This window comes from Trichogramma pretiosum, unplaced genomic scaffold, assembly GCF_000599845.2.
Source record: "Trichogramma pretiosum strain Unisexual culture from Peru unplaced genomic scaffold, Tpre_2.0 scaffold27, whole genome shotgun sequence".
NCBI classification, from domain to species: Eukaryota; Metazoa; Arthropoda; class Insecta; order Hymenoptera; family Trichogrammatidae; genus Trichogramma; species Trichogramma pretiosum.
In genome coordinates, this window is record NW_019641694.1 from 1,016,398 (window position 1) to 1,044,104 (window position 27,707).

Consider the following 27,707-nt stretch of genomic DNA (forward strand, 5'->3'; position numbering starts at 1 on the left):
CAATGCCTTTATGTCTTAACATACCTTTGATTTATCTATAAAAAATGACTACAAAAAATTTTATCCAAAAAAGTTAAAATTACAATTTCTTGCTTTCTTTTTCATTACGAACCAATGAAAATGATGCGTTGGAACTCAATCAATGACCGCTATTAATAATTCCAAGATAAATAGAAAAAATCGATTGAAAAGTTAAAGTTTCTAACTTGGATAAGTATATGGTTCCTAAAAAATCTACCTTTCATTTGATATTTTAATTTTTTTCACCCCAGAGGTAAAATCACATGCGAAAAGCGCTCAATGTAATTGTTTTTACACTCACGATTTAACTACAAATAGAATATTAAAGAATTCTTGTATTATATAATTATTAAACTGTATCTTTCGACGTCTAACTTTCTCTCTTATGCATTGATCACATATTAGGGATAATTTCCTGAATCAATTTTTAACTCGTCAAATACCAAAACACACCATGTGAAAAAAAACTATTTAATGGCTTCAGTAGGAAATTTTTTAAGTTGCTAAATGGTGGTCAGATTTTTAAAAAATTATCGATTTTCGCTGGAAAAATGGCCAGAAAACCTTCAGAACTCTATACCTCCGAAAGCGTAATTTTGGGCGTTTTTTTATCGCTCCAATCGAAATCTGAGGTATTTTTACATCGATTATGGTATTTGTTATACTTTTCATCAGAAGTACATTTTGAAAACTACCACCTTTCGATTGGAACAATAAAAAAAGTTAATATACTCGAATTATTGAACTCTGCATATTTCTAGACATTTTTCTAGTTAAGATAGAAAATTTAGGAAAATTTGGCGCCGCACCATTCAAAAACTGAGAAAATTTTTTATCAAAATTATTTTTTTCCAAGTGGTGTATTGGTACCATTACGGAAAGTTAGAAATAAATTCATTTAGACAAAGAAAGCCAAGCAGACCGCCAGGACAGTTCAGAAAATTTGCCCCAAATATGTTTATGTGTATGAATTTCACCTTCAAATATTTAAACTTTGCGTATGACAAACCGATATCAATAATTTTCCATATATATATTATATATATTTCGTTCTTTTCTTACACTTCTTTTATATTTATATTAGTTATATATAAATACAATAAATATCAATGTAATAGCAATAATATTTAGTAATTCTCAACTTTGTTTCAGAGAGACATTGTGTGATTATCACTTTAATAGTCATTGTTTTTTCATATTTATTTTTTTAATGAATTCATTCATTTTCATTTTCATATTTATTTTTTTTAATGATTTTATTCATTTTATCTTCAATTTTTTATATAACAACTGAATAAGTGATCGCTGATTATTTAGACATTAGATCCTACGGTTTAACCATATAAAAAAAACAATTTAAACAAGCACTTTTCTGCGTTTAGTATCATATGCCAATCTTTATACTATTCTTCCAGAAGATTTACTTACTAATCACTCTTTCCACCCAGTTAGCTTGGCCAAGCAATTTTTTCCTTATAATTTACCATTCGCAATAAAGAACATGCCTTTACATAGACAATTTCACATTGATTACACATCTGGTCATAATTAATGAAATATATTTATAAAGTGCAGCTTGATTTTTTTTTTCTCAAATAATATTTATTAATTATATTAATTTACCTCAACAACATTTTTCTACATTAAAAAAAGGATAGACTCTTCGTTACGATGAGTGATCAAGTAGCAAACGAGATGATGCGAGAGAATGCGGGTGAATGTTATTTTTTGTTTTTTGTAATTTAGTTTAATGCATTTCGTACATAACAGTACTCGTATGAGAAATTACTTCAATGTAATTCTTAAACGTCGTTTATTAGTAAGTTGATGTGATGATCTATATGACCTGTTCTTTGTTTTATAACAGTAATCCCTTAAAAGTTATAGGTAAATTAACCTATATAAGTCGACAAAAATCGTTAATACGATGAATCATTAATACATACGATTGCACAATTTGCGTTCGAAATGTTATCCTTCTTTTTAGCTTCAGAAGAGAAATACATTATACAGCATTATGTAGTAGGAAAAGACACGTATCGTTTTTCTTTCTGTGCTAATCTATACAATATATTAATCCGGGAAAAAATACCCATAAGTGCATGCGAGCACGTGCCGTTTATATATCTTAGTCATGGTCGCGACAGTTACAAATAAATATGAGGGATGATAATTATATTATTATATTATGAAGTCTCAGCTCAATATGAAATTGCGCGACATAAACGTACTTGAAAGAATCGACAGCATTGTTGATCGTTACAGCGTTAAGTTTTTTTTCTTGTTTTATTTCGTTAATCATTTATTACATGTATAAGATCATATAATTATTGTAACGTTTCGTTTTATAAAGAATCATATTATAACCGTTCGCACATTTGTGAATCGCGAGTTGACTCGCGTTGAGCTTTTTTTATTCTACACAATACACACACTCACACATTGTTCCTTCGCACTTTCTCCTGTTGCTCACAAGATTAAATTCGTCATCGTATCGGTAATAACGAACAATTAATAACGCTAAGTATTACTTGCATTTATTGGTTTGTCTTACATTAAAAAAGGATATCTTGATCTTAGAAATTGATTTTTTTGTATATAATTTTATTATGAGAGTTAAGTATATAATATTGATGGGGGATGCGCGTGTTTCCGGTGAACTTTTACAGTAATGATACTGTGCATTTAATTTAATTTTTTAAATTTGAATCACACATCGCGAAGCAACGCGCGACAAATGACCGTGCTATCATCAAATTTATCACTATAATATTTTAGGATCGTTTGTCGAGCGTCGACTTGTTCGTCTTCGATATAAATCCAACACTTGATCTCATGTTTGTTAATTATATTTTTAGTTTATTGAAAACATTGGTCCGTTATTTACAATCTCTTGCCTTAGTCTCTTATTATAATCATGTTTGTCATGATAATCAAACTAGTCCCGATGTTAATTTTTTAATTCGGCATTTCTATCAGTCCAAGCCCTATTTTTATTGTTTTTTCTTAATCTTCACGCGTAGATGTCTACTTAATATTTGTGTGATACAATCTCGGTAAAACACGCGCTTTCTCACTTTATATGCTTTTCCGATATCCTTTTTTATTAATTATATTTATTTCTTCGTCATCACAAAATTATATCTCGTTCTAAATTACATAGCGCGTAACCTCTTCAATCCTCTGACTTCACAGTTTTTATATGTTTCTCCTCTCCTCGTTTACGGTGATGATTGTGGCTTCAGTGGATTGAGTTAATTTAATCTTTCTTTTCTTCTTTCTTGCCAATAGGCAACGCAGCCTTTACTCTGTAAAAACAAAAAGTGACAAATAGGTAAGAATAGGAAATGGATTTTGATTAATTCTCAGATTGATGGTGAAACTTACTTGGCCGTAATTTCATCGACTTTAGCTTTGACAGCACCGAGATGTTGATCGATTTGCGTCTTGTTTGTTTCGTAAACCTTGGGCAATGTGAAGAGAGCGATGACTCCTGTTTTAAAATGAAAATAATGTTATCATGGTTGGCTAGGAAAAAATATTGTTGAAAAAAGGAGAAAGAAAATGAGGTACTGACCGATTATGACAAGGGTCATTCCATTGAACCATGCACCAAGATACGTGAGCGTCCACAGGAGAATACCGAATTTCAGCGAGTCGACAAAGTCCTCGACGAGGAAGAGCCTGCGCAGTTCGGAGACACCAGCATTGACTTGGTTTACGGCAACATCAGCGACAGCGTGCACCTTCTCGCTTGGTACTGTCAGGTCAAGTTCAAGAATTTCCCTGGAGAAAAGAAGGAGAAAACAGTGGGCATTAGAGACGTGTCATCGTTGTCGATTGTAAACGAAAATTTTCTTGGAAAAATGCACTGTTATAGATACTCACTGGAATGGATGTCCATCGGAAGTTTTCTGAATGGCTTGGAGGACAGTTTTGTAGATTCGGAATAAGATGGTGTAGGTGAGGGTGAGCAGCGACGAGTAAGCCAAGACGCTGATCAAGCTAAAGTAGGCCAGCGACAATAGCACAGTGAGCGTTGCACCAAAAACGATTCCTGACTTTTTGACATCGCGCCAGTAGATCAGGGATGCCACTAAAATGAGAAAAAAAACCAAGTGTTAATTCATGATATTAGGATCAATAATTGAAGGCTAATTTGAGTATATAAAACACCGACTGACATTATATGCACAGTAATTAACAAAGCACATTACAACATCGTCAATGCTTAATTAATTTTGAGTCATTGTTCACGATTGATTTTCGGAAACAATCGATGAATAAATTTGAATACTTGGCTTGCGTGAGAAAACGAAAAGCCTCTACAGCTGTTATTGCGTACATCGAGCGCGAAAATGCTCTTTTGACTATTTTAATATTTTTTCAAGTTGTCACCCCAAGTAGAAAGTCCGACAAATTTATCGGCAAATACAAGATCTAAAAATATAACTGGAGAAGAAAAAATATTTTCGCAACAATGAAAACAGCTCTTTGGCGAAGACAGCTACGACGATGGGTAACGTCGTTGAAAATAAAGAGGCATTTTCGATTTGTCGAACAGCGAAAAGAGAAGGGGAAATCGGTATATAATCGGCAATGCCCGAAATGTCTCTCGAGCCGCGGCGGTGGCGAGTCGTCGTGGCACTCGTGGCGCGCGTTGGCGTAACCTTGAAATTGCCATATGCTCGCTGGATTTTGGTCGAACGAATACACAACAATCGCGACGAGGCGCATTCTTATTAACGACGAATCCTAGTTTCGCTTAATCGCGCAAGCTCGGCATTTCGCGCAGCAGCGTCGATCAATGACCTCGTGTGCCTATTTCGAACACGGGCAACGACTCGAGCACTAGTTTTTCATCCATACGAAGGGTGACTGAAAATTTGGAGAGTCAGTGGCCTCGATGACAGCATATGTCGGTGGTCGGATCGATTTCTACGGGGGATCGACGTGTAGCCCTGTGGCCTCAAACTCTATACATATCCAGTGAACAAACATTGCAGTTTGTTTGCGATATAGAAAATAATAATCATAAGTGGAAGGGAATAAAAGACGTAAGCGTGCATCAAGAGAGGCTTGGAAGGCATGTGCGTATGCGTTGCAGGTTGCACATATGCAACAGTCCCGTTCTCCAGGTTGATACTATACATAACGCATACGAACCCACGTAGGCAGTAACAGTATCATAATATATATCCGATGTCAAATGCTGTATACATTTCCATGTATCTGTCTCCCTCGTTCGAACCGGTAAGGCATATCCGCCACGTTGTATTTTTGTATTATTGCCATAGAGTACACCCGCACAGAGGCGCGCACAATACTCGCTGCATTAGCTGCTGGGAGAGAAAAAAATTTTTGCGACACGCATGAGAGAGAATAGAGTCGGCCGCGGCTGCGATGATGTGGATTATTATGGGCATACGCGCGAAGAGTTTTTAATGAGAGCGAGCCTCTGCGGCTCACCAAGATCACCCATCGGGCTTTTTCCAATATGGGTTTGTTAGCCCCCATGGGTCAATCGAAGCACGTTATCGACCGGTTATAAAACGCGTCTGCGTGGCTATTAATACACGTAACGGTCGCGAGCGTGTCCACGCGAAAGAAAAGTCAATCGGAGTCGGATTCTGCGTGCGTCTACAGATGAATGCAAAAAAGATAAGAGAGCCAAAGCAGCTCGATGCTCGGCGCGTTTCTGCGTGCATATGGATGAGACGATTCGTTCCCTTATCATTTCACTCTTGGGCGAAAACAAAGCTCTAGCAACGATACATGCTCGAGCTCGTGTCGAATAATCGATAGAAGCGAGCCCAATCGCGTATAATAGCATAAAGCGAGGAAGGCGCGTGTATGCAATATGCATTGCTGCTACTGCTACTCGCACCGCACATAGCACATATTATACCGTAAGCGAACAACCGGTGAATCTCTCTAATAGGAGCTTCCATTTTAAATGTCCCCAGGACCCATGATCTCACATGTGTCTGCGCTTATATTCGTGCATCGAAAACCATATGTTTCTCACAGTCGCGCGTCTCTCGAATGATTTTTTACCCGATGCTCGATTGATAGAAGAAACAAGTGATATTTCTGCCGCAATATTGTATTGACAAGATAACTCACCAGGTCCGCGTTCGGGTAAAACCTCGACCTCGACGTGTTGCCTCGAATTGTTCCTACGCACCATCTTGTCTTTTTTATGTGAGTGTGCGGGTTAAATGTCTGTAGGACTGACTATCACGTAAACACCACTGAGAATCTCGGAGTGTTTTGTACAGGTAGTTGTTGTCTCGAAACACGACCAACGACGACTACAACTACGACTGCTAACTCGAAAGCCAACCTGCTCTCTCTTGTTCTCTCTCTCTCTCTCTGTCTCTCGCTCGTGTACACGCTACACACTAGTACACGGTTGGGGCACGTATACACGAGCACACCGTGGCTTCGATGCCGTACGTGTGTGCGTGCGAGCGCGCGTCCGTGTACGTCCGTGTATCTATATGTGCTGAAAGCGCCGCTTGCGCGCGGAGCAAGCAAAAGAGCACGACGAAGAACGAGAGAAAGAGCCCAAGAGGAGAAAGAAGTCATATATACTGTATGGAAACAGCAGCGCGAGAGCGAGACGTAGCCAGAGCCGAGAGCGGAGGGGAGAGGTAAGTCGATCGCGTGGAGGGCCTGCCTCGGCTCTCCGCCGTACTAAGCCGTGTGTGCATGTAACGTCACCGAGGGAAACAACGCGCACAAGTTGCTGAAAATAAAATACCTGCGGACTGTCTTGCAGGTCCCTTTCTCTGGCACGTCGACGGCCGAGCCGAGTCGTGCAAAAGCGACCAGAGCTCCGTGTAAGAGAGAAAGTTTTTTATGCTTCCAAAGGGAAAGTGAATCTTTCGCAGGGATATGTGTCTATTCGACAAAGAGCCTGCAGTGCTACTCGTAGGAGCATTGATTATCCGTTGTAAGACCTTAACGGCCTACGGAGTCTCTCTCTTTTCTTATTTCAATTTTCAACTCGGCTCCGTAAGAGAAAAACAATGAAAGAAAGAGCGCGTTTTACAGGTAAGTGTAGGCGCGGGAGCTCGATGCACACGTAGGTGTAAAAGCGAGCGTAAAAAAGGGCGAAGCACGCAACGCGCTTAGTTTGTGCCAACGAGGTGGCAGCACCGAGCGACCACTAATGCCATTCGTTGTTTGAAGCTTTAAAAAAAAAAAAGATGATAATAATAAAGTCGTAAAATAAGACTTTTACGTAACGACCCGGAATTGAAATTTGATGGGCGAAAATATATCTCGTAAACGCGCAATCTCGATGTAATGTTTAGTCAGCTGTGCTTCATGGCGTTGAGCAATTACGATTTATTTCTTACGAGCGTATCTAATTCGAGAACATCATCTAAGCAGAGCCGGCATTGACATTTTCGTCGGCAATTTTAACGCGATTTCTTGCTTTCCTGAGCGCCTCGAGTGTCATTAGGTCCAAGTTTACACGACGCGTCTTACAGGCCACAGATGGTATACAAAGAGAGTCGAAGAGCTTTGAGCCTACATCGTAGACAACATATAGATTATAAAGCGATCGGTAAAGTTGCGTGCCACGAGCTCGTTTTATCCAACTATCGTTACACGCGGTGTAGCGTCATTATATACCACCGATCGGCTTATGTGAGATTATGCGCGTGCAACATACCAGCTCGTTATTTCTCGGTGAAATTACAAAAAAAGAGTAGGCGAGCGATGTCTCGGCTCGATAAGCGGTCCGCGCGGGGAGAAAATAAAAAGTTTGGATGGAGAGAAGTCGCACGTGCTGGATGCGTGTGCTTCGACTCGTCGTCGTCATATATTGATTTATTCGAGCAGCGTCGTTACACGTTTACACTTGGGCTATAGTACAAGCTACTCACGCAGCTTTATTGTTTTGACACCGACGCGTTACTCCCCGAGCACCGAGTACATGTGCAAGAAAGTGAGAGCTTTATCTGTACCGAAGTCTGTGTCAGAGTCTTGGCAGCTTGGATCGGACAAAAATTTCAAACAAAATTCACACTCGACGCTTCGAGTAACAACGGCAATAATTCACCAAAGTTCAGTGCGCTCTTTGATTGTTCTGCTATTGTAATTATGGAGATTAGAAAAGGGTTGCAGCGACGCTTCAGAGGGGGCTAAAATCGATTCCCTTCGCACAAAACGACACGCTGCATAAACAACACCGCTGTAGTCTGTAGAATTTTAGACATATTTCGATCAAGTTTTTTACATTTTACTGTTTTTAACGAAGCTTCATGCGAGATAAGGACGACACTCGTCGCTAGCATCGTTATCGAGTCTAATTAGTGACTTTTTGCGCGCTCAAGTCCGCTGAAAGAAAGATGGACGCGCAACACTTTTCCAAGCTCGCGTTTGTTGCAAAAAGAAAAAGAGAGTTAGGTCGCAAGTTCAATGCTTGATGTATAACTCGCCGCGTTGAGAGTTCTCTAAGCGATGATCTGTGCCAGTGAACTAAATTTTCGCGCAGGAGCTATTCCTAAAATAATAACACAAGTGGCTGATCCGGGCACGCAGAAAAGTTAGGTTTGTCCAAGTGCGCGCGTGCAGAGCGATATATCATTGCCAAATCGAAACTAGCGTCCAGTTTTCTTTCATCTACTTTGTGCTCTCGCGTGTATTTGTCGCGACGACGACGACAGCGAACGAAATTTTACAAACATTCAAGTGCAGCACGATTTGCGCTTTCTCTCTTGCGATCTGGCTCGCGTCCAGCCCGCACGCGCGTCGCCTATTCAATGCGACGACTAATCTTTTATCGTCGTTTTGCTTTTTTTTTTACTTCCTTCGATTTCGGACGTCGCAACAGATACGCTGCGGAAGATTGACGAACAAAAAAGACCGGAGGTTACTCCGTGTCGTCGTCACCCACATGCACAGCAAAGCTAAGCGAGCAAAAAAATTCCGCAGGGGCTGCAAGGATGGGTGAACAGCAGCTACCTGTGCATTTCCGTCACAGGCAGGCGAGTATAGGACTTATGTTTTCTAGATGCATACGTACAACAATAGTTTTTACATTAGAATACAGCGAGGTTAACTTGAATTGGGAGCAGCCAAGGTCGTGAAATCTGAATTCTGCCGATAATTACTGACGATGTTTACGAAAGTGTTAATTAGCCATCTCGGATTACAAACGCTCGACGCTGTATAATTAAAAAAATCGGAACTTGATATTCGAAAATCTCTCGCCCTATCGTGGCCTGGCCAAGGCCGAGCTCGAGCATTCGAATAATCTGTTGATATTAGGTGCAAAATTAAAATTGTCAGAAAACAAAGAAAGATTGCGAACGAGTCCAAAATCTGCATCGGCTGCCACAATGATTTACAAGACTGACTAAGCTCTTCCTTTCTCTTTCTTCCTTCTGCAATGACACGGCGCTACTTTCAGCTCTCCCAACAATCATACCTATATTACGTAATCTCTCTCTACGTTCGACCGAAATGCATTAAAAGCTTGTGTTTTACACGGTATAGATGCTGGAAGACTTTCCTCTTTTTTCGAGCAAACGAGTGATTCAAGAAAATAGACGAGAATAGATTAAAAGGAAAATGTGTGTTAATAATGACGACCTTGAACCCGGTAGCTAAGCGTCCATTTGCTCGAGGATTTGTTCGAGTGGGAATTTGATTAGTGCGTCGCCTTACGTAATGACTCTATTGTGCGCACACTGCGTCGTTTTTCAGCGTACAGCCGCAACAAATTGTCATTATCGTTAGCACGTTCTGGCCAATTCCGTAAAACAGATTGTGAAATAAAAATATTCCAAGAATACGTTTTAGTTGGGCATATTTAGGGTCTTCTTTTGAATGATGGCTTCCTCATAACATCGAATGCTCAAAAACGACAAAGAAAACTAGAAAAGTTGACACAAACACAGAGCAAAGGGCACGCGATCGTGAAATCTTGACTACATGTAATTCTCATGAAAAGCTTTGCGTGTAAATACAATATTTATTTTTATCTCAATAACGCAAACACTGGAAAAAAGAAGAAACTAGAAACGTCGACTTATTGACAAACCAAATAAAGCAGACTCGCCAGTGAAAAATTATCGAGCGGCCCGTAGTAAAATTATCAAGTATTATGATAAAATAAAACTTGCGTAGAAATGCTAGACGAAAAAGCGTGTTGAGGTCGTCGTGCCAAGCTCGAAGGGGAAAGTTGCACGTGAATCAGCAGTACAGAGCGAGAGAGCGAAAGACCCCTCAGGGCGTGAACGCTGCCGGCGGCGGTGGCAGCCACGCAACGAGAGGCAGCAACCCCTCTCATTCGTTCCTTCTCCCGCGCGTGTGGGTGTGCGTCTATAATGTTACGAATGTGCTTGTGTAAACAAAGACGAGCGAAGAACACATTGGACGGAAACAGGCGTAGTACAACGCGCAGAGGCTTTGTTACAATTGCACACGCGCCTGCACGATATAGCATCGACGAGTAAATGGACAAAAATTTAATTTTTTTCCTCATTGTTGGTCGTTGCTGCTATATACGTTTACGTACTTTCGCGTTTTAATTTTCCAAGAATTCACGAAAAAAATCTCCGTTCGTCAATCAAGCGCTGTTCAAGAGATGTCTGGAAGAAAATCTTTTTTCCAAGATTGGCACATACTGTGCGACCACACAGCAATTACACAAAGAAAAAACACCATGAGCTTAACGAATGTTAACAATCGTGAGCTTTTTTTACTTTGATTTTTCAATACGTCTATATGCGCAAAAGATACACAAAAGAAATTTTCCAAATTACTCACAAGTTTGAATAATCAATTAATTTTTGCACGTTCTCTATCGATAGCATGTACAGTGCAAAATTTCTGATCGTTACACATTTCAATTTAAATACGTACACTTAAAAAAAAAAAGTAAAGATACAAAACTAATCTACCGCAACTACAACGTACAATATAATCAGTGCGCAAGGCCGCACGCATATTCAAGGGGAATTCATCTTTCTCATAATTCTGATTTATAGACTAAATGTTGGCTTTTCATGTGATATGCGTCATCACCGCACATATACAAATAGTTGCCTGCGCAGCAAATTAAATTTCAGTCATCGATATATCCGCGATATATAAAATATTATATATGTATGTTATGTATAATGTACTCTTCATAGATGAATCGTGTAGTACTCACGTTCTTGCCTCGTGATGGCCATTTTCAATGTATGTATGTATCGGGACTAGCTTACAGCACAAACGTGTATTCGTGTATATTTAACACAGATGAATTTAAATGCTCACACTTGTATGGAGCTGAGCTATTGCATGCATACACTGTTTACTAATGCACCGGAGCACTAACTCGCGAATACGTTATTATTCCTTTTTTTCGTCTCGACCGTTTCTGTCGGTGATCTATGAAAAAAATTGGATAATTATGCGCACTGCGATGGAGAGGCGACCATTCAATTATTTTTGTATCGAATGCACCAAAAAACAGACTTTTCTTTTTCTTTCTTTGCACACACGCACACACACTTACACTCACACACGATGAGATAAGTGCTTTACACGAGGATCGCTGTGCACGCGTATTTGGACGTTTTTTGAGGTATTAATCGCGATTCGATCCAAGCTCTCGTCGAAGACATGTATGGCCTATAGAAACTAGACACACAGGCAAATGCGCACGAGCCGAGCAGTGCTCCAAGACTAAAAATCCGCGAAGAAGCTTTTGAGATCTCGCTCTAGTAAAATCCGGACACGCTACGCAAGCTTAGCTACGCGCGTGTGTGCGTGTGTGTACTACTGAGTGAGCTAGCCGCCCCTATGCACGCACGAGCACACACATACACACACACGCATAGGCATAATAAGTGCGCGTCTCTGGCAATCGACCAGACGCACCTAACCTGGACGTTTATATTTAGTTTTCTACCGGGCCAATACACTCTCGCTGTCTTCTCTGGCTTTGCTGGTGCACAGGCCGCTAGCGCGCACGCACACCAGCACTTGTGTATGCACCGATTTTCGGCTGCTGCACTTTTTTCTCGCTGCAACTACTCCACCAGACGGGAGACATCTTTTTTCGCCAAGAGTGAACGAACTCGCCGGATAGAAAAATGACCCTAGCTGCGTCGCGATTGAGGTTAAGGTGCTGCGAACTCGAGTCTAGGCCCCTTTTTGCACTTACTTAGACTGCTGGATTTCGAGACAAACTCGCGGACCAACAAACGAACTGGATGATTGGATATCGATTTTCATTACAAAATCAACTAAATCGCGATAATTTTGACTACGTCTTTCCAAGGATTGATTGACCGGAGAGCGAATACTTTTGTTTTTTCTGGCACAGATTTTTTCGCGTCGATACACTTTGTAAAAATCAATGACACATTGACAATTGCATGTATAGTGAGTGTCTGTGTGCGCAAAGAAAGAAACGAGTCACAAAGACTGCAAGCCGATCTAGTTATCAATCGATCATTTCGATTGACACACTTATATTGACGAAAACCGCAGCTATTCAAACAACAAACCCTCGAGAAATTCTGAATACAAATATTGGGAGTTCAGTCTAGTTAAGAGACACGTCGTACACTGATGCTCGGAAGTCGCGTTAAACGCAGGCGCGATGACGACATAGGGAGAAAGACGCGCTCTATTGCTATATTCATAAAAACACAACTAACTCGAAGGCAAAAAGTATATTCTGGATGGTCTTTTTGGGCGTAGGTTGGACACACTGGGGCGCGAATTTTCGTACATATAAGGCATGAATCGAGGCCAACGGTCGTGCGTTGACTCGATGGCGAATTGAAAGAAAAAATTATCTTTTCCATTTTCTCGTAGCCCCGTGTGACTCGCGGAATAAAGTCAAGACCAAAATAGCGGATTCATGCTGTGCGAGCAGGCCAAAGGCAGATTATTTCGGACACGATGTATGTATTCGTTTAAAAGCCCTAATGGGTGCGGCCTATTAACCCGAGTCGATATGCGCCAGTTTGGCTATTTCTTTTTTTTTTTTTTTTTTTGTAATCTCATTTTGATAATGCGAGGTAAAAAATAAGTGATAACGGTCTACTTAAGATACAATAACGCAAATGATACGAAAAAATGAGCATGCAAAATTTATAGCAAATAATAACATTGATTACGATTATTTAAGATAGAGAAATAAGAGAAGAATTAGTTAAGAGATAACTCACCTTTAGGATGTAGTCTTTCTGGGTTAAACCATGCATCTGTAAAAAAGTCAATCAAACAAACCAAGTTAGTGTTAGAAACAATAAAAAGCTTGCTTTTAAGAATTGTGCAATTTTTTCTACGGTTTATATGTAAACAAGATAAGGTCTGAGATATTTTTTTTCCTAATGACCTTGAAAAACAAAAACGTAATGATTGCCGTGAGTAAAAAACTGATTCGATCTTTTATATTCCTGTCGGCGATTAATTAAGTATAGTCGTAAATGCGCACGCTGAAATTCAATTGGAAAGAGGCAAAATCGAAGTACGGTCGGTGAGCGCTCCCAAGTTGCAACGACCTAATGCACGTCGCATAGATAAGTGCTGAATAGAGATATTAAAGTGCTGCCTGCCTCTTTAAAGACCTATATAATACGCATCATCCTAAACGCAAATACAAAAGTCGGATACTTGTTATTTAAAAAAGAGACCACAAGCAGGCCTGCACTTACACACGCAAAAAAGAGAGCTGTCGGCCCGGAGACTGCGAACTAGGCTGCCGTGTTCACCGGAGCAAGAGAGGCAAAGAGGGAAAAAGAGAGAAAGAGAGAAAAGAATCGATATTTTCATCCGCAGGTTGCGCTCGCATTGTTCAGGGACGTAACTCAGTGGTGCATAAGTATCGCATTGTATAAGTCATGTCGCGATTTCGCATGATTTTCAGCATAAATGTTTAACGTAGAAGTGACGAGAAGTTTTTCCGTATAGCCACAGACTTCATGTGGACTTATTCATGAGTCAAGTCGGCAAATTTAGCGATTATCTAGCAGTGCAGCATCCTATTTGCATAATCGAGCATATATAGGTTGCTTTAGACGATATCGCTACTCGCATCGGTGCACGATAAAAATGTCAAAATTATTAGCCAACGCGTGCGATTCCAACGCTTCGAAGAGAAGCATTGCGAACTAACAGACGGATCAAATTTTTTTTCGAGAATTGTAAACACTCGTTTTTACAGTGGAAAGGCTCGATTGGTTGAGATCCGTAAGAGTGCGTTTATTAAAAAAATCCGCCGACTCGAAGATCGACACGGAAGTTGCTGACTCGGGATAAATAAGCAGAGCAGGCGCAGGAAGGCCGCAGAAAAAAGCGTCGTCGTCACCTGCTCTCGACGGCTCGTCGAGCGAATAGCGCGCGGCATCGAATCTCGATCTGCAGATCTCCGCAATGTTTATATAGATGTATACATTTGCGACGCGCGGCACAGAGAAGAAGGCTGCGCGAGTATAGCGGCACGTTTCCGGGTCATGTGCTATAGAGCAGCGCTAGAGGCCGGGCGGGTGGCGCAGAACGAGGTCAACGACCTCACGCGTGTGCGACTTTATGTTGCTCCCTCCCCCTCCCTCTCCCTTGCGCTCGCTACTTCCTCCCTTCCGAGCTTTCCCCTCTTCTCGTAGGCAGGTACGACGCAATTTTTTCCTCTCGATCGGGCAAATTGTATCTATATTTCCGTCGATCGTGCATTAGCTGCTCCGTGGCTCTCTCTCTCTAAGCTGATCGGTGTCTCTCGCTAAGCGAGCGTGTCTTTAAGCTCGTTACAGGTGCAGCGCGCGAGCTTAGAGAGCTCTGCAGTGCTTTACAACAGGTCGCAAGCGCCCGACCTTTAATATTCTTACGTGCGTGGACGATTTCGGTGAGCCGTCGTAATCGCGCGATCGTTGTTAACCCCGAGCGAGCGAGCGAGCGAATGGTTGCATCGCTCCGATAAAAATTTACCTGTTTTTGAGAGTCGACTCCGGCGATAAGATAAGGACTACGAGTACCTGCAGCCAGGCAATCGGATCGATTACGAATGTTAGATTCACGGGGCGAACTTGACTGATTAGATAAGATGGACGCGAGAGGCGAGAGCTCGCCTTATATTCATGTATAAATTTGAATATTTAGTTCTTTCTCTTTCTCTCTCGATGATGCTCGAGAGCTGCGGATAGAGAAAAGTGAAAGCAACGGAAAAGATAGAGAGAGGCTCGAGAAAGCCGTGCACGCGTAGATGCCAATGACCATTTTCTAACGAGCGTCTCGGCGGAAATTTTATCCTGCCTGGCCGGCTCCTGGACGACGTGCCACACCTATAGCGCGAAAATCACGCGGGAAGCTGCAAGTACGCGATAGCCATGGACTGCAGTCTTTAGAGATTCCGCAGGCAGCAAGAGTCTTGCAGGGAGTCGCGGGTAGTACGCATACGTATCGACGGCGCTACGGGACTGCATCGGGGCAGCGGCGGTGGTGGCAGCAGCTTCAAAGGGGGTGCGCAGGTTGTTGTGATGCGTCGGATAGGCTCACCCCTCCCGCTCAGCCCTCTACGCGCTCGCTTCACCATGAGCAACATCTACCTACGCTCTGCCCCATACAACTGCGCGTTCATAAAATTTGCTCGTCGCTCGAGACACGGCAAAAATGCTCTACTCGGAAGAATTCGTATTCGTTACGTCATTGGCATTGGCGTGCAGAAGCCGCAACTGCCTGCTTGCCTGCCTGCCGACGCCTGATGACGGCTCCAACGAGGACGTCGACAACGTGTAAGCTCGCACGTAACTATGTAAACGCGGCTCCAAGGTAATGATCGCGAACCGAAGACGAATCAGTTTCGCAGATAGACGGAAAATTGACTGGACGCGAGCCGAGCTGGGAGAATATGCCACGACGTATTATGCTCGCCACAAGTCCTAATGTATGCACCGATAGAGTAATAAGTTATAGAAAGGGTAAATGCTTACATGGCAAGAGGACCGTCCAGTAGGAGGCCTCGGACTTTTTGATACTGCAAGCCGCTCCGTCCATGTCTGCTGCTGCTGCTACTTGACTCTTGCTTGCGAACGATTCGAGTCGAACTGACGATTATTCACCGATATACACAGGCTTATATGCTCGTGTATATCTCTCACAATATCACAGGTCGAACGACGATCGGGTAAGTGAGCAACAATTGACACTCACTTTTGATACGTATACAAGACACGCACAGAGAGACACAGACACACACACACCAAAGGCAGATGAGCGCGAGCTATGTATCGTATATACGTAATGTAGCACACACCTTGCGCAGGTCTCGCGCTAGCTCGCAGCGATAGGTACGCGTATAGAACAAAAAACAAACAAAGCAGAGAGCTAGTACGAGAGACTCGACGATGAGCGTATCGCACGAGCGACTGACGACAAAGATCTCGCTGCTACTTTATATGTATCAAGTATATGACTCGTTTCACGGAGAAAAGGGCGGGATCTTTGTTTCGGCGTCACAACAATTGCGCCGCGCGAGAGCCGATTAATCGAATAAGCGGAGCTGCTGCTGCTCTAGTATATAGGCAGATATTGAGAGAATGACTCGATGCTCGCTCGCTTCCAACTCCAAGAGGACTAACGCTCGTACCTCGCGCTCGCTTAATATACTGCGTGTATGTCTGCGTGTGTATGGACTACGTGGACGCCCGTGTATGTGTATAGTGCACTTGCCGAGCGTCTGCTGCTGCTGCTGCTGCTGCCGTGCGCGGCTCTATCGACCCGGGGCCGCCGAGCGAGCGACGAGAGCCGAGAAGGTGGCAGTGTTTCGTCCGTCTCGCTCGCACTCGCACTCGCTCGGCCGCGGCCGCCGGTGTGTAGCTAGCTTCTGCGCCGTGTCGATACGCACACAAACACACACGGCTCGCTCTAGCTCCGAGTCTCGCATGCCCGCGATCCACATGCACACCCCCACCCCAACTCGACAACTCGTTCTTCTTCCTACGCTCGTCGCCTATGTGTAATGTACGCGTACATTCGCACATGTACTGTGTCGCTCTGTCTGTGTGCAGTTGTGCACATAGACCGATAGACATTATGCAGTAGTATACACTTGCTCGTCGACTTTGTCCAGCGGACCAGCGATGCTCTTCGCCTATCTGCATCATTCCCGTTTGGGGTACTAACTAGCTCTCGTACGACTCGATTCTAGGCCTCTCGACTCGGCTATACGCTAAATTCGCCAATTATTCGTGTATCGCAGCTTTACAGCCGATGAAACTGCTCAGGAGAGGAGCTCCGAGCCGGGCAAGGCTCAAGAACGTATAGGCTCGTGGAAAAGCGCTCCAAATCAGCGGTGCAGACGATCGCGAGCTCGAGGCGGCAACAGCTGTTCGACGAGCCGAAAATTCCCGCGGAAATTTGGCAAAGCTGCTGCGCGGTGGCTCCGCAGCTTTTTCGGGACAAAAGTCTCGCTTACGCGTTGTGCGGAGCAGGGAGAGCCGCACTAGCTCGGACCTTCGCTATTTTCATTGCAGCTCGAGCCGACGAGACATCGGGTATGCTGCCGAACGGTTTATACGCCGGCCGGCGGTGGCGGCTCATTTGGGTGACTCGGCATGCAACTCGAGCTTTTTATCCCTTGGCTGTATTTTGTTGTTTTCGAGCACTCGCTGCGATACACGCAAAGGTTATCAAGCGCTCGGCTACACGATAGCGTTTCGTGCGCCCGAGTATATCGTCGGTGTCGAGCGAAAAAAGCGAAAAAAGCGCAGTTGCGCGACGATCGCATGGCGCGAAATAAAAAACAAAGTCAAATTGCCTCTCGCGTTTTGTAACGCAGCTCGATATGCTATAGCGACGTTACATATTATATTTTAAACGAAGCGATCGTCGCGCGGCCAAGGAGAATTGCAATGCATGCGATACGAGATTATAATACTGGCAAACGCGTTGCGCAATCACCTGCCACGCAGAGAGAGAGAGATAGACGACTAGCACAGAAGCAGTCGAACCGCAGACGAGTCGCTCTCGGGCGCGCATCACAAGCCGCGTTAATAAACCAAGACGAGTTGCTTTTTCGATCGATCTCCGAGCGATATCATTACGTAGGGGCGCGATCGGCCACAAAAAAGGACTCGACTTTCTCGATTACACGCTCTCAAAGCTCGACAACATTATATGGCTTTTATAATTAAAAATGAAAGACGATCTAACACGGCCTACTCTTGTTCGTCCGATAAACCCATGCACTCGGAAGCTTTGTAATCTACTATAAATAATCCCGCGTACACGTAATAATAGAAGTGCAATCTACTCCCTGCTTATCTATTTTCCTCTCGCTCTCCTCTCTTTTGTCGTTCGCCGAGTAAAATATCAGTCAAGGTGTGCAGACGTCCATGCCTACTCTTTGGCGCGACGCGCTGCGAAAAAAAAGCACCGAGAGAAAAAAGCGACTGCCTCGCTCGCGCGCGAGTTGCATATTAATAATGAATAATTCAGAGGTTGTGCTTTGTGCCCGAGTACATGGTCGACTACGTATAGGTGCACGCACCTGGCGGAGGAAAAGCCCAGCGCGACAAAAAGCCGGGGTATCGCGGCCCGGACAGTGGCATCCACGACGCGCGACCGCCCACGCAAGCTCCGAGTCTCCGCTTTTATTTTCCTGCACTCGCGTGCGTGCATGCGTTTGCGAGCGTAAATTGCAGCTATTACGACGTGTACGCGTGCCAAGTTGGGAGTTGTGATTTTCGTGGTATGCGCCGCTCGTGTAAGCAGTAATATCGATTATCGAGGCTTTTTTCTTGCAGTCCATTTCGATGTTTCAACGTCGCTGCCGCGGTTGCCTTATACGTGCGATCATCCACGCGCTCGTGAGACGAGGAAAAAACGACGGAGGATCGTGATGCGGGCTAGTCTCGAAAAATGGCCAGCACAAATGATTCTGGCTCGCGGCCCGCGAATCACTGCACGCTCGACGATTTATTCATTTTCCATCAATTTTGGCATACATCCATCAGGTGGGAAAAAAAAGAAAAGAAGCTCCAACTTGAGATCTAATTGTTTTTATATTTGCAAGAAGTTTTATTGCCACGAGTTACGTAATATATAAATGTTTCATTGTCAAATATCCATCGCTCTTTGTAGGCAGCACTCGAATTATAGCTGCGATAATTATTCAAGAGCGTGCGCGAGGCGTCGATGGAATTTTTCGGCTTATATATTAATCGTGAATCACGAGTCGCGATACCGCGCAACGGAACAAAAAGATTGAATTTCTCGTAGGCCCGTTGCACGGTGGCGACACCTCGAACAAAAGTAAAAACTTTGTCACGAGTTATATGCGTGTAGGAGCTAGCTGCAAGAGCTGCTTGTATCTCTGCTCGAGCTTTACGGATTCGTGCTTGAACTATAGCATAGATAAGTTATCGGCGGCAGCGGATTGCTAGAATCGCGCGCACGTTTCTGGTCGGTAAGAAAGAGCAGTTGCACAACTTTTGTTTACATACAACATGCCGGTGTTTGCGAGCGCATATAACGCAAGCCTGGAATTTTATCCAACGAATCGATTGATTTGATCCATTTCACGATTCGAATTTCTATTTTACGTGGATCGAAACATTTTGACTGTGAAAGAATTCACTCCTAAGCAGCCCAATGACTCGCCGGTGAAATTGTACAGAGAAAATGTACGATCGTCGCTTTGATAAGCCGCCAAATACTTATCCCGCAAGCCTCGTCGAATATTTAATCTCGCACACGGTCAATTGACGCACCGCATTGACCCTCTTTCGCGCAGCTGACTTTGCGAGTCATGCCGTACTGCGGCTGGAAGAATATCCCACCGACGGTACACGAGTCGAACAGGTGAAGCGAGAGATGGGCTGCATGCCTCAGGTGTGCAGGTCTCTGTGTATGTTGTCTATATGCATGCGCGTATACAAACCCACACTGAACTCGTGTAGTACGTGCCTGTAACCCCATGCACACACAAGCAAGCGATCAATACTCTCCACGAGGAAAACTCAGTCCAAGTCTACGTCGTCGTCGTCAACTATTCAAAAGAGAGTCAAGTGCATTTTGCAATTTATTTTTCGTACTCCCAAATGCAATAAGCTGAATATTCCGTAAGGCACTTTTTTACGATCATGAGCGGACTCTATGATTGGCGCAGCTTTACCGTAGCCGACTGTACAAATGTTCACAAGCGCAGTCCAAAGCGAAGAGTATAAATTATGTAATTTCTTAGGAATTTTTGTTGCAGGCTCCTGTTCTGAGTCACCGTTACAATTTCAACTAATTTTCTTTTTCTTTTTATAAATTAAATGGTCAGTGAGCTACAACGAAGGGTTTAGTCGGTTTATATTTTCTTTCGCGTACCGCAATAACACGTTGGAGAACTTTTCGAACGCTTCGATGGATATTGTGACAAATGGATGGACAACATCTTTGATTGTCGATCGAGTCAGCTGTGGTATCTACTTTTTTAAAGAGACACGAGGGTCCAAGCAGCGGTGCAGTAAAACGCCCAACGCTCGTAGACTAGGAATACATAGGCACACAAACACACAAGTATTAGAAGCCCCAAAAGAAGAAAAAGCTTGGAAGATTATCGTGTATGCACGCATAAAAACCGATCCTCTCCCTTTCTTTTTTGCGTCGTAGCACGAGCTTTACAACTATAGGTATATGTCACACGCAAGTATACTCACATAACGTATCGCGAGCACACGAGGGGTGCGTGACGATGATTACGTGGGCTTGATTCGCGCATGCAAGAGAGAGATAGTACCGGGAAATTAAGTCACACATAGCCCTGCAATATGATCCGGAGTATCTCGAGGAGATGTGCGCCGAGCATATTATCGATGGCTTTATTCGAGTCAAGTTCTTTAATGATTTTGATCAATCTGTTACACTTGGGTAGAAAAGCTCTAGTTAATACAAGTAGATCGAGTCAAGTAGTTGTGAGGAAAAAAAAACACGTTCTCGCGAGACGAGGAGCTCGAAAGATAATGAAATCGACCAGTAGCAAAACAATATAATCAGTAAAGGGCTTTTTTCCATGCAGCACGCAATTTTGCGCGCTATATATATGAGTAGCTATTAGTGCACTTGCATGCAGCTCCAAGTTTCATTGCAACGCAATCCCCGATGGTGAGCGTGCGAAAGGCTCTATTACAGTATTCGTCCGGATTAACAAATTGAATTTACTCGGAGCTCGAGCGGCAGTTGGCAGCTGCATTCGACAATTCCCGAGGATCGATCGTCTTTTTAAGAATACTGACGTGCCCGAGCTCCTGTTGTTGACATTAGCGTGCACGTATACGACTCGAAGGTCACCTTTTGTTGCCCCGAAAGTGTAAAAATACCTGGAACCTGCAGCCACCTGCATCCGCGCATAATACTCGAAGCTGCAAAGCTCGTGACAGTGAGCTTCATCATTTTTTGTATCAAAGTATTTTTTCATTATAATGGATGAAAGTATAGAATTTTTAGTGAGATTTAAAATTTATTTAATTATTTGTAATAAGAATTGAATGAGTAACACCAAGTAAATTTATGCTACGAAATTGTACGTATAAGCTATCCTATTATGAGATAGAATCACTCTACCTTTATTTAATTTTAGTTGGAATAAATAGTTCAAAGGTTAAAAATCATATTTATACGTGTGAAATATATTTCGTTCAAAAATTTCAATGCTACACGATGGGCTATGAATCCATCATTCGTAAAGTTGTTATGAATTCTTGAAGTACTAGTAAGTTTTAGTCGCGCGAAGTGGGCTGGATGAGACTTTATATAAAGCTCAAGGGTAATCTGTCAAAAATACGGTTACATTTGCCGCACGGAGATTTATCTTGGCTGTTATTTACAACCGAGCTTACATAGAAACCCAAATAAGCTGTAAAATGTTGAGCAAATAATCCGTAACTTGAAAAGCTCAAAGCTCGAGCATGTATGTTTGCTTATAATTTAGGCAAGCAACTTTCAATGAGGTACATTCGATCGCGGCCACCGCACATATATTACATACTGTAAAATGTATAAATGTGCACCCCCACGCACTTGATACGTGCTTAAAAAAGGCTTTCTAGCTCCTTCTTTGGGGATTTTTTAAAAGCCAACGCTTAACATGAAGCGATCGATATATATGTATGACTGCTAGATGCGCACGTGTGTGTGAGCGCGAATGCGATGACGGAGGGATGGGACAAGCCTTAGGGTGAGGTCGTCGCGCGCTAATGCCACTAACGAGTGTGTCTGCTTGCCGCTTCGAGTCCCTCGACTCTCTCTTTCTCTGCATATATATGTGCATCGATGCATGCGTGTATTATATAGCGCGCGAATGTATAATATCAGGTGTGTACGAAACGGAAGGGCAAAATATTCCCTGGAGGAAAAAATGGATGAGGCAGCACACATGCGCCTGCTACGTGTGTGGGTACATAGCTAACAGCCCGCGTCGCGTCCACGATTTTTAATAGAAATTACTGCTGGAATTGGCGAGTTGAAACGGAGATTCAGGTCTGCACGATACGCTGACGGCAGGCAGGCATACGACCGATGCTCGATGACTCAGCTGTGCGCGCGTATCGGAGCGAGCATCTTCGTGTATACAAGCATTGGTGTGCGCGCTTATAGCTCACACACGAGCAGATCGTCGAGCAAAATCATGTAAGACGTGCGAGCTATCAATTCTATAAATATATTATTATTTCATCGCTGACACGAGCCATGCCACATTGCCACACTCTTAGGTATCGCATTTTCAATATCGGACTCATCGAGCCGCGCCAACGAATTGTTTTGTCGCATTGAATCAGCGCGTCTCTTCTGGAGCGTCGCCTACGACAAAGAGCCTGCATCCAGCTAGAAAGTCGAAAATCGTTTTCAAGCCCGACTTTATCGATGCGCACCGATCGCGACCTGCGCCGCACCGATCGATCGACAATTACGAATGCATCATTTTCATCGGCTTTGGACGATCGCGCGAGGCCTCTTTAACGCGCATCCTCTTAATTAGGTTAATTCCATGAAGACACCACGGAGCTAATACTGATTTTCTTTTTTCCCCCACAAAAGGAGGCAAGCGATTCATTGAAGAAAAAAAGTTAAACTCGGTTAAAGCGCCATTGAATGTGGCGCGCCCGCTATTAATAGATTCTCTCTCTCGCGCGCGCGCGTGCATAATAATGTACATATAGAATCGCTACAAGTATCGCTTGCAAAAACGAGAAAACTTTCACTTTCTATTTTTACGTGCGGCTTCTGTTATAGTTGTTGTCGATGTTGAGACAGCAACGCAGCCGCGATCAGAACTTTTCAATCTACATAGCCAGCGCGGTATAATGTGTTTTTCGTTATAAATAAGTTAGGCGAAAAACAAAGTCTGAGTCGATCATGGAGCACGTCCATTGCGAAACGAGATAAGCCTGATCTGCGAGCGCGCGTGCCTAAGACTTCGCGTCTATGCAAAGACCATGAGAAAAAATGCCTTTTTCGACAGGCGCCCAAATTCTGGCCAAATAGCTGCGAAAGCTACTTTTAAAATACCCACAAAACGGTCTAATTTTTTCGCACACGACACTGCAAGGCTATTCGAGACAGAAATTTTTCTCATAATGACTCTGATGTAAGCGTTATATATCTTAATAACACGAAGTAAAAAAAAAGCGTCGAGCGCGAAACTGGGCTTTGTGCTCGCACGCCGATGTAGATCATTGAATTGGAAGAAAAACAAGAGAATCAAGGCGATATTCGATCAAGTCGAGTTTCATTTTCCACAGCCTCGTGGCTGAGCCCGCAACAATATTTATTGCAATGACAATATTATAATTATTATTATTATTATTATCATTATCAGTGCCCCGATAGCTTCTGAGCCAAAAGAGAGTCGATCGTGGCAAAAATCTGCTTTATTTATCATAATAGCTGTAGGTGCGCATATTATGAGTGGTTCGTTGAGCTAGATTGGCACATTACTTCCGGGAAGAAGAGGATGAATGAGAACTGATGTATACCAATGGCGCTTTGTGCTCATCGCGAACAAAAGTCCATGCCCAACGAGAATGTCAAAAACGTGGATACATCGTTCAGAGAGAAAAAGAGAGAGAGAGAGAGAAAAGAAAGTCGGAGGCGCGCGGTCAAGCTCTAGAGCTTAAAGAGGCCTGGCGCATCGCTGCACTGGCGCTCTCGCTCGCATTCGGCAGAAAAGCAGCTCGACGCGAGTCGAGCCGAGCCACGAGTGCAATAAACTTTCGGAGCAACATCAGCATGCGCACGAGTTAGCGCACTCGACGACTTTGCTCGGGATGCGAAAAGTTTCGCGTCTTTATCAGCAGGGCAGCTAGGCAGGGCCGCGAGCTTGGTTTATTTTCGGAAAATCGCGTACACGCTTTGACGCGTCGCCTGTCGCGTTGCACTACACCCACAAACAATCGGACTGAGAGAGAGAGAATATCTCGTTTCAGCTCCGTCGTGACTGCATTGTCATCTCGGTCGCGCTCGTAAAACCCAACGCGCCTTGCACTTGCACAATATGCTAAAAGAGCAGCTGTTAATATGCGCGCGCTGTGTTGAAAGCAAAGCCGAGTCAGACACGCCAGAAAAGACACGCTTGGCCGCTTACCTGGCTTGAAACTGTCGAAAAAGTCCAGATCGCCGTTGGAGCTGTTGACTTTGTCGTTGTTGGGTCGCGCTGCTGCTACTGCAGGTGCAGGTGCCTGTTGGGGAATGGGTGCTGCCGGTCTCGGCATCGGGGCACTCTTGGCCGGCGAGCGCTCGGGCTCCGACTCGAACTCGTCGGTCTCGCCGCCGCTGGCGCCTTCGAATCTCTTGGCCTCGGCAGAGAGGAAATCGTTGCTCATTTGGTACTTGTTGTTGGCTTCCTTGGCCGACAGCTCCTGCTCCATGTCGTCGAATATGTCGTCCTCGACGCCCTGGGGCAACGGGGGCAGCGGTTTGGTGTGCTCGAACTCTAAGTAGGGCTCGTGGGCCGGCGGAGCAGGTGCCGATGCCGCCACCGTTTCCTTGTCCTCGAAGCGATCGAGGACGTTCCACTCGGCGTCGTCGAGCAGGCCTTGCGGCTGGCCAGCCGGTTGGCTCGCCACCACGGGCTTCTCGCGGGTTTCCTCGTGCACGATCAGCTCGTCCTTGAGGTAATCGACCTCCGGCGACTTTTCCGGCTGGGGCAGGGTCGACGAGCGAATCTCCCCCATGAAATCGTCCTTGTCGATGTCGTAGAGGCTCTTGGGTACTTCCGATCTTTCCTTCAACGAGCTAAAGTCCTCCTTGGCAAACATGTCGTCGTCGTCGTCGTCGTCTTCGTCGTCGAGGAGATTGCGCTGATTGTTTTGGAACTCGTGCTGTTGCTGCTGCTGCTGCTGGTCCAACAGATCGTCCTGGAAGTTGGAGAGCATCGGAGCGGCTCGGGTCTGACTGGCCTCGCTCCTCTCGGCCTCGGTATTGTCGTCCTCGCTGTCGTCGCCGAACTGATCGTTGAAGCGCGCCGCCGAGTCGCTGTTGAGGTCCAAGTCCCGATGGAAGCTCGACTTCTCGCTCTCCATGAAGGCCATGCTGGCGGTCTTGGGATCGGTCAGCTGTTGGCGGATGCGAGCGGCCAACTCGTCGGAATGCTGCTGCTGGACGACGGCGTCGAGCTCGGTCGAGTCGGCGGACGGGGGCGGCGTGGCCGGGATAAAGTCGCCGGCCGAGCTCACCAAGACGGGATCGCCGGCGCCGTTGTTCAAGCTCGGGATGCTGGTGTCGAGCAGATTGTCGCTCATCAAGGGATGACGATCGTTGGACAGCAGGTCCGGGGAGAAGTCGTTGCGCAGCTTGGGCGGCGAGGCCGATATGTCGAGGAGCGGCTGCTCGTTGCCGCCGGCCCCCGAGACGGCTTCGCCTCGCTGCAGCTCGTGCTCCAGATGCTCAAAGTCGTCGGTCGAGTCGTGCTCTCGTTTCATCATCAGATCTGACATTTTCCTAGCCTCCTCTTTTATTTATATCCAACGTAATGGAATTTCTATACGAACGGGAGTTGCAAAGATCAGCGAGGACTTTTGGCACTGATTTCCGCTGACAAGTAGGGCGAGGAAAAAATGCGACGCAATGATTGGGGCGAGCAAGAAGAGGTGCTTTTTCTGCTATTCGACGAGCGAAGAAAAGCACAAAACACTGCACTCACACGCACACGCACTGCTCACTGGAAGAGAGAGAGATGCGAACGTCTGTGTATATACACGCACACGGACACACGCAGCAGCAGACCGAATTGGTAAAGATGAATCAGACGGACGGCAGGAGCTTGCTCGAATGTGCAGGACACGATTAATTATTCACGCACGAGTCGCGACTAGGTACGAGGACGACTGACACAAAGGACGACTGGCTTCGGGACACGTACACACGGGTCACTCGCACACACTCGTAAGTATAACGAGGTATACACTCGTTCGAAGGACACAGGACACTGGACAAAAGCAGGATTAAATGCCGCGGCCCTTGCTTCACTGTTTACGTACGCAGAGTAGGATGCACACGGCTCAGCTGTCAGATGGACTCGGACGGACGGTACTTGGTCGTCGCGGAGACGGCCAAGGCGCGACGAGGAACGACAACGACACGCACTACTGGCAACTCCAATCGCTCGGAGCTAGGAGTCGTTGCTTTGTTTCTGCCTCGCAAAGTCCGACTGCGTATAGCTGCGTATTACACTGCACTGCACCGAAAGTACATGAATTTGGTCGGTAAATATAATCGGAGTCGAGGCTGTGTAGGACGATTATACGCTGCTGCGCGGCTACGGTTCTGCAGCGGCGGCGGTGGCGGCAGCGACTATGGAGCTGTCTCTCGAGCGAACGTGTGACTCGTGTGAGTCGTGAGCGTGGGGTTGCTTCGCTACTATTGCTCCGTTCTGAGGCGAGCTCGTCCGTCGTCGTCGTCGTCTTCCTGCTTGTATATTGTATTTTTATATATGTATTGGTAACGTGTGCTCTGTGCCGTTCTCGTGGACTCGCAGCAGTAGCTCGTACAGATACAAGCGGCAGCAGAGAATGCCGAGGATGCCTGGAAAGAGAAAAAGAGGAGAGAGGGTAGAGACCGGAGCTGCTTTGCTCTATGCACTGTGCGATGTATATTATATATGTGTAACGAGAAGAGAGAACGAGAGAGAGAAAGAGAGACAGAGAGAAGCTGTTTGGCCGACGCGCACTGCTGGAGAATCGCACAGCACACCCGTCGACGTCGTTGGCCGTTGCGAGTTGCCCGCTCCCGCTGCTAGTGCTCGGCTGCCTTGCGCTGCTGGCTGCCGCTCCTCCCGCGCATGCTCGCGCGCCTACACCACACGAAATATACAGATTCGCGTTCGCACAGCCATACTAGAGTCCCATTGCGATGCTCCGATCCAACTCTGCGGGGGTTCAACGGCTACCCCTGTAGCGGATAGGGTAGGTTGCGCGTTGCGCCGAGTCGAGGCAGTTGCCGCCGTACGTAGTACCTGCCGATGGTACCTATCTGCCACCCAAACTCCAACGCGCCATTTAAACGAATTTTCATTCGTTTCGAGCCAAAGACAGTTGGCTATTAAGGCTTAATCTCTTTAATTGTAGCAAAAAATATTATGGCCGAACGAGTGTCGATACTCCAGAAGAAAAAATATTGTTTTTCCTACGGTCAAGTTCAAGCGTTCCTCGAACGGAATCGAGCTTCGGGTTTCGTAATTCGTA

The 27,707-nt window shown here is 44.9% G+C and overlaps 1 protein-coding gene across 4 annotated transcripts; it reads right to left on the reverse strand.

The window, feature by feature from the left end:
- Positions 1–1,262: 1,262 nt before the first annotated feature.
- On the reverse strand, positions 1,263–27,171 carry LOC106660526 (reticulon-1-A). 4 transcript variants are annotated; one of them, XM_014383510.2, is made up of 6 exons: positions 24,611–27,171; positions 13,215–13,250; positions 3,910–4,117; positions 3,599–3,807; positions 3,409–3,514; positions 1,263–3,329 (listed from the first exon to the last, which is right to left on the reverse strand). In XM_014383510.2, the coding sequence occupies exons 1-6, from the start codon at positions 25,959–25,961 to the stop codon at positions 3,281–3,283; spliced, it is 1,959 nt and encodes a 652-aa protein (XP_014238996.1). In that variant the 5' UTR covers positions 25,962–27,171; the 3' UTR covers positions 1,263–3,280. The 4 variants fall into 4 exon arrangements, with proteins under 4 accessions (XP_014238996.1, XP_014238998.1, XP_014239000.1 ...); XM_014383512.2 differs by lacking the exon at positions 24,611–27,171 and adding an exon at positions 15,972–16,686; XM_014383514.2 differs by lacking the exons at positions 13,215–13,250; positions 24,611–27,171 and adding an exon at positions 11,201–11,406.
- Between the last annotated feature and the right edge of the window lie 536 nt (positions 27,172–27,707).

Bases quoted from the DNA above. Each gene is read 5' to 3' on its own strand.
- LOC106660526 (XM_014383510.2), bottom strand. From the start codon at position 25,961: ATGTCAGATCTGATGATGAAACGAGAGCACGACTCGACCGACGACTTT. The intron at 13,251-24,610 runs GTAAGCGGCCAA...ACTTTTTTACAG, and splicing joins TTTCGACAGTTTCAAGCCAG to ATGCATGGTTTAACCCAGAA. The intron at 4,118-13,214 runs GTGAGTTATCTC...TTCTCATTTTAG, and splicing joins AGAAAGACTACATCCTAAAG to TGGCATCCCTGATCTACTGG.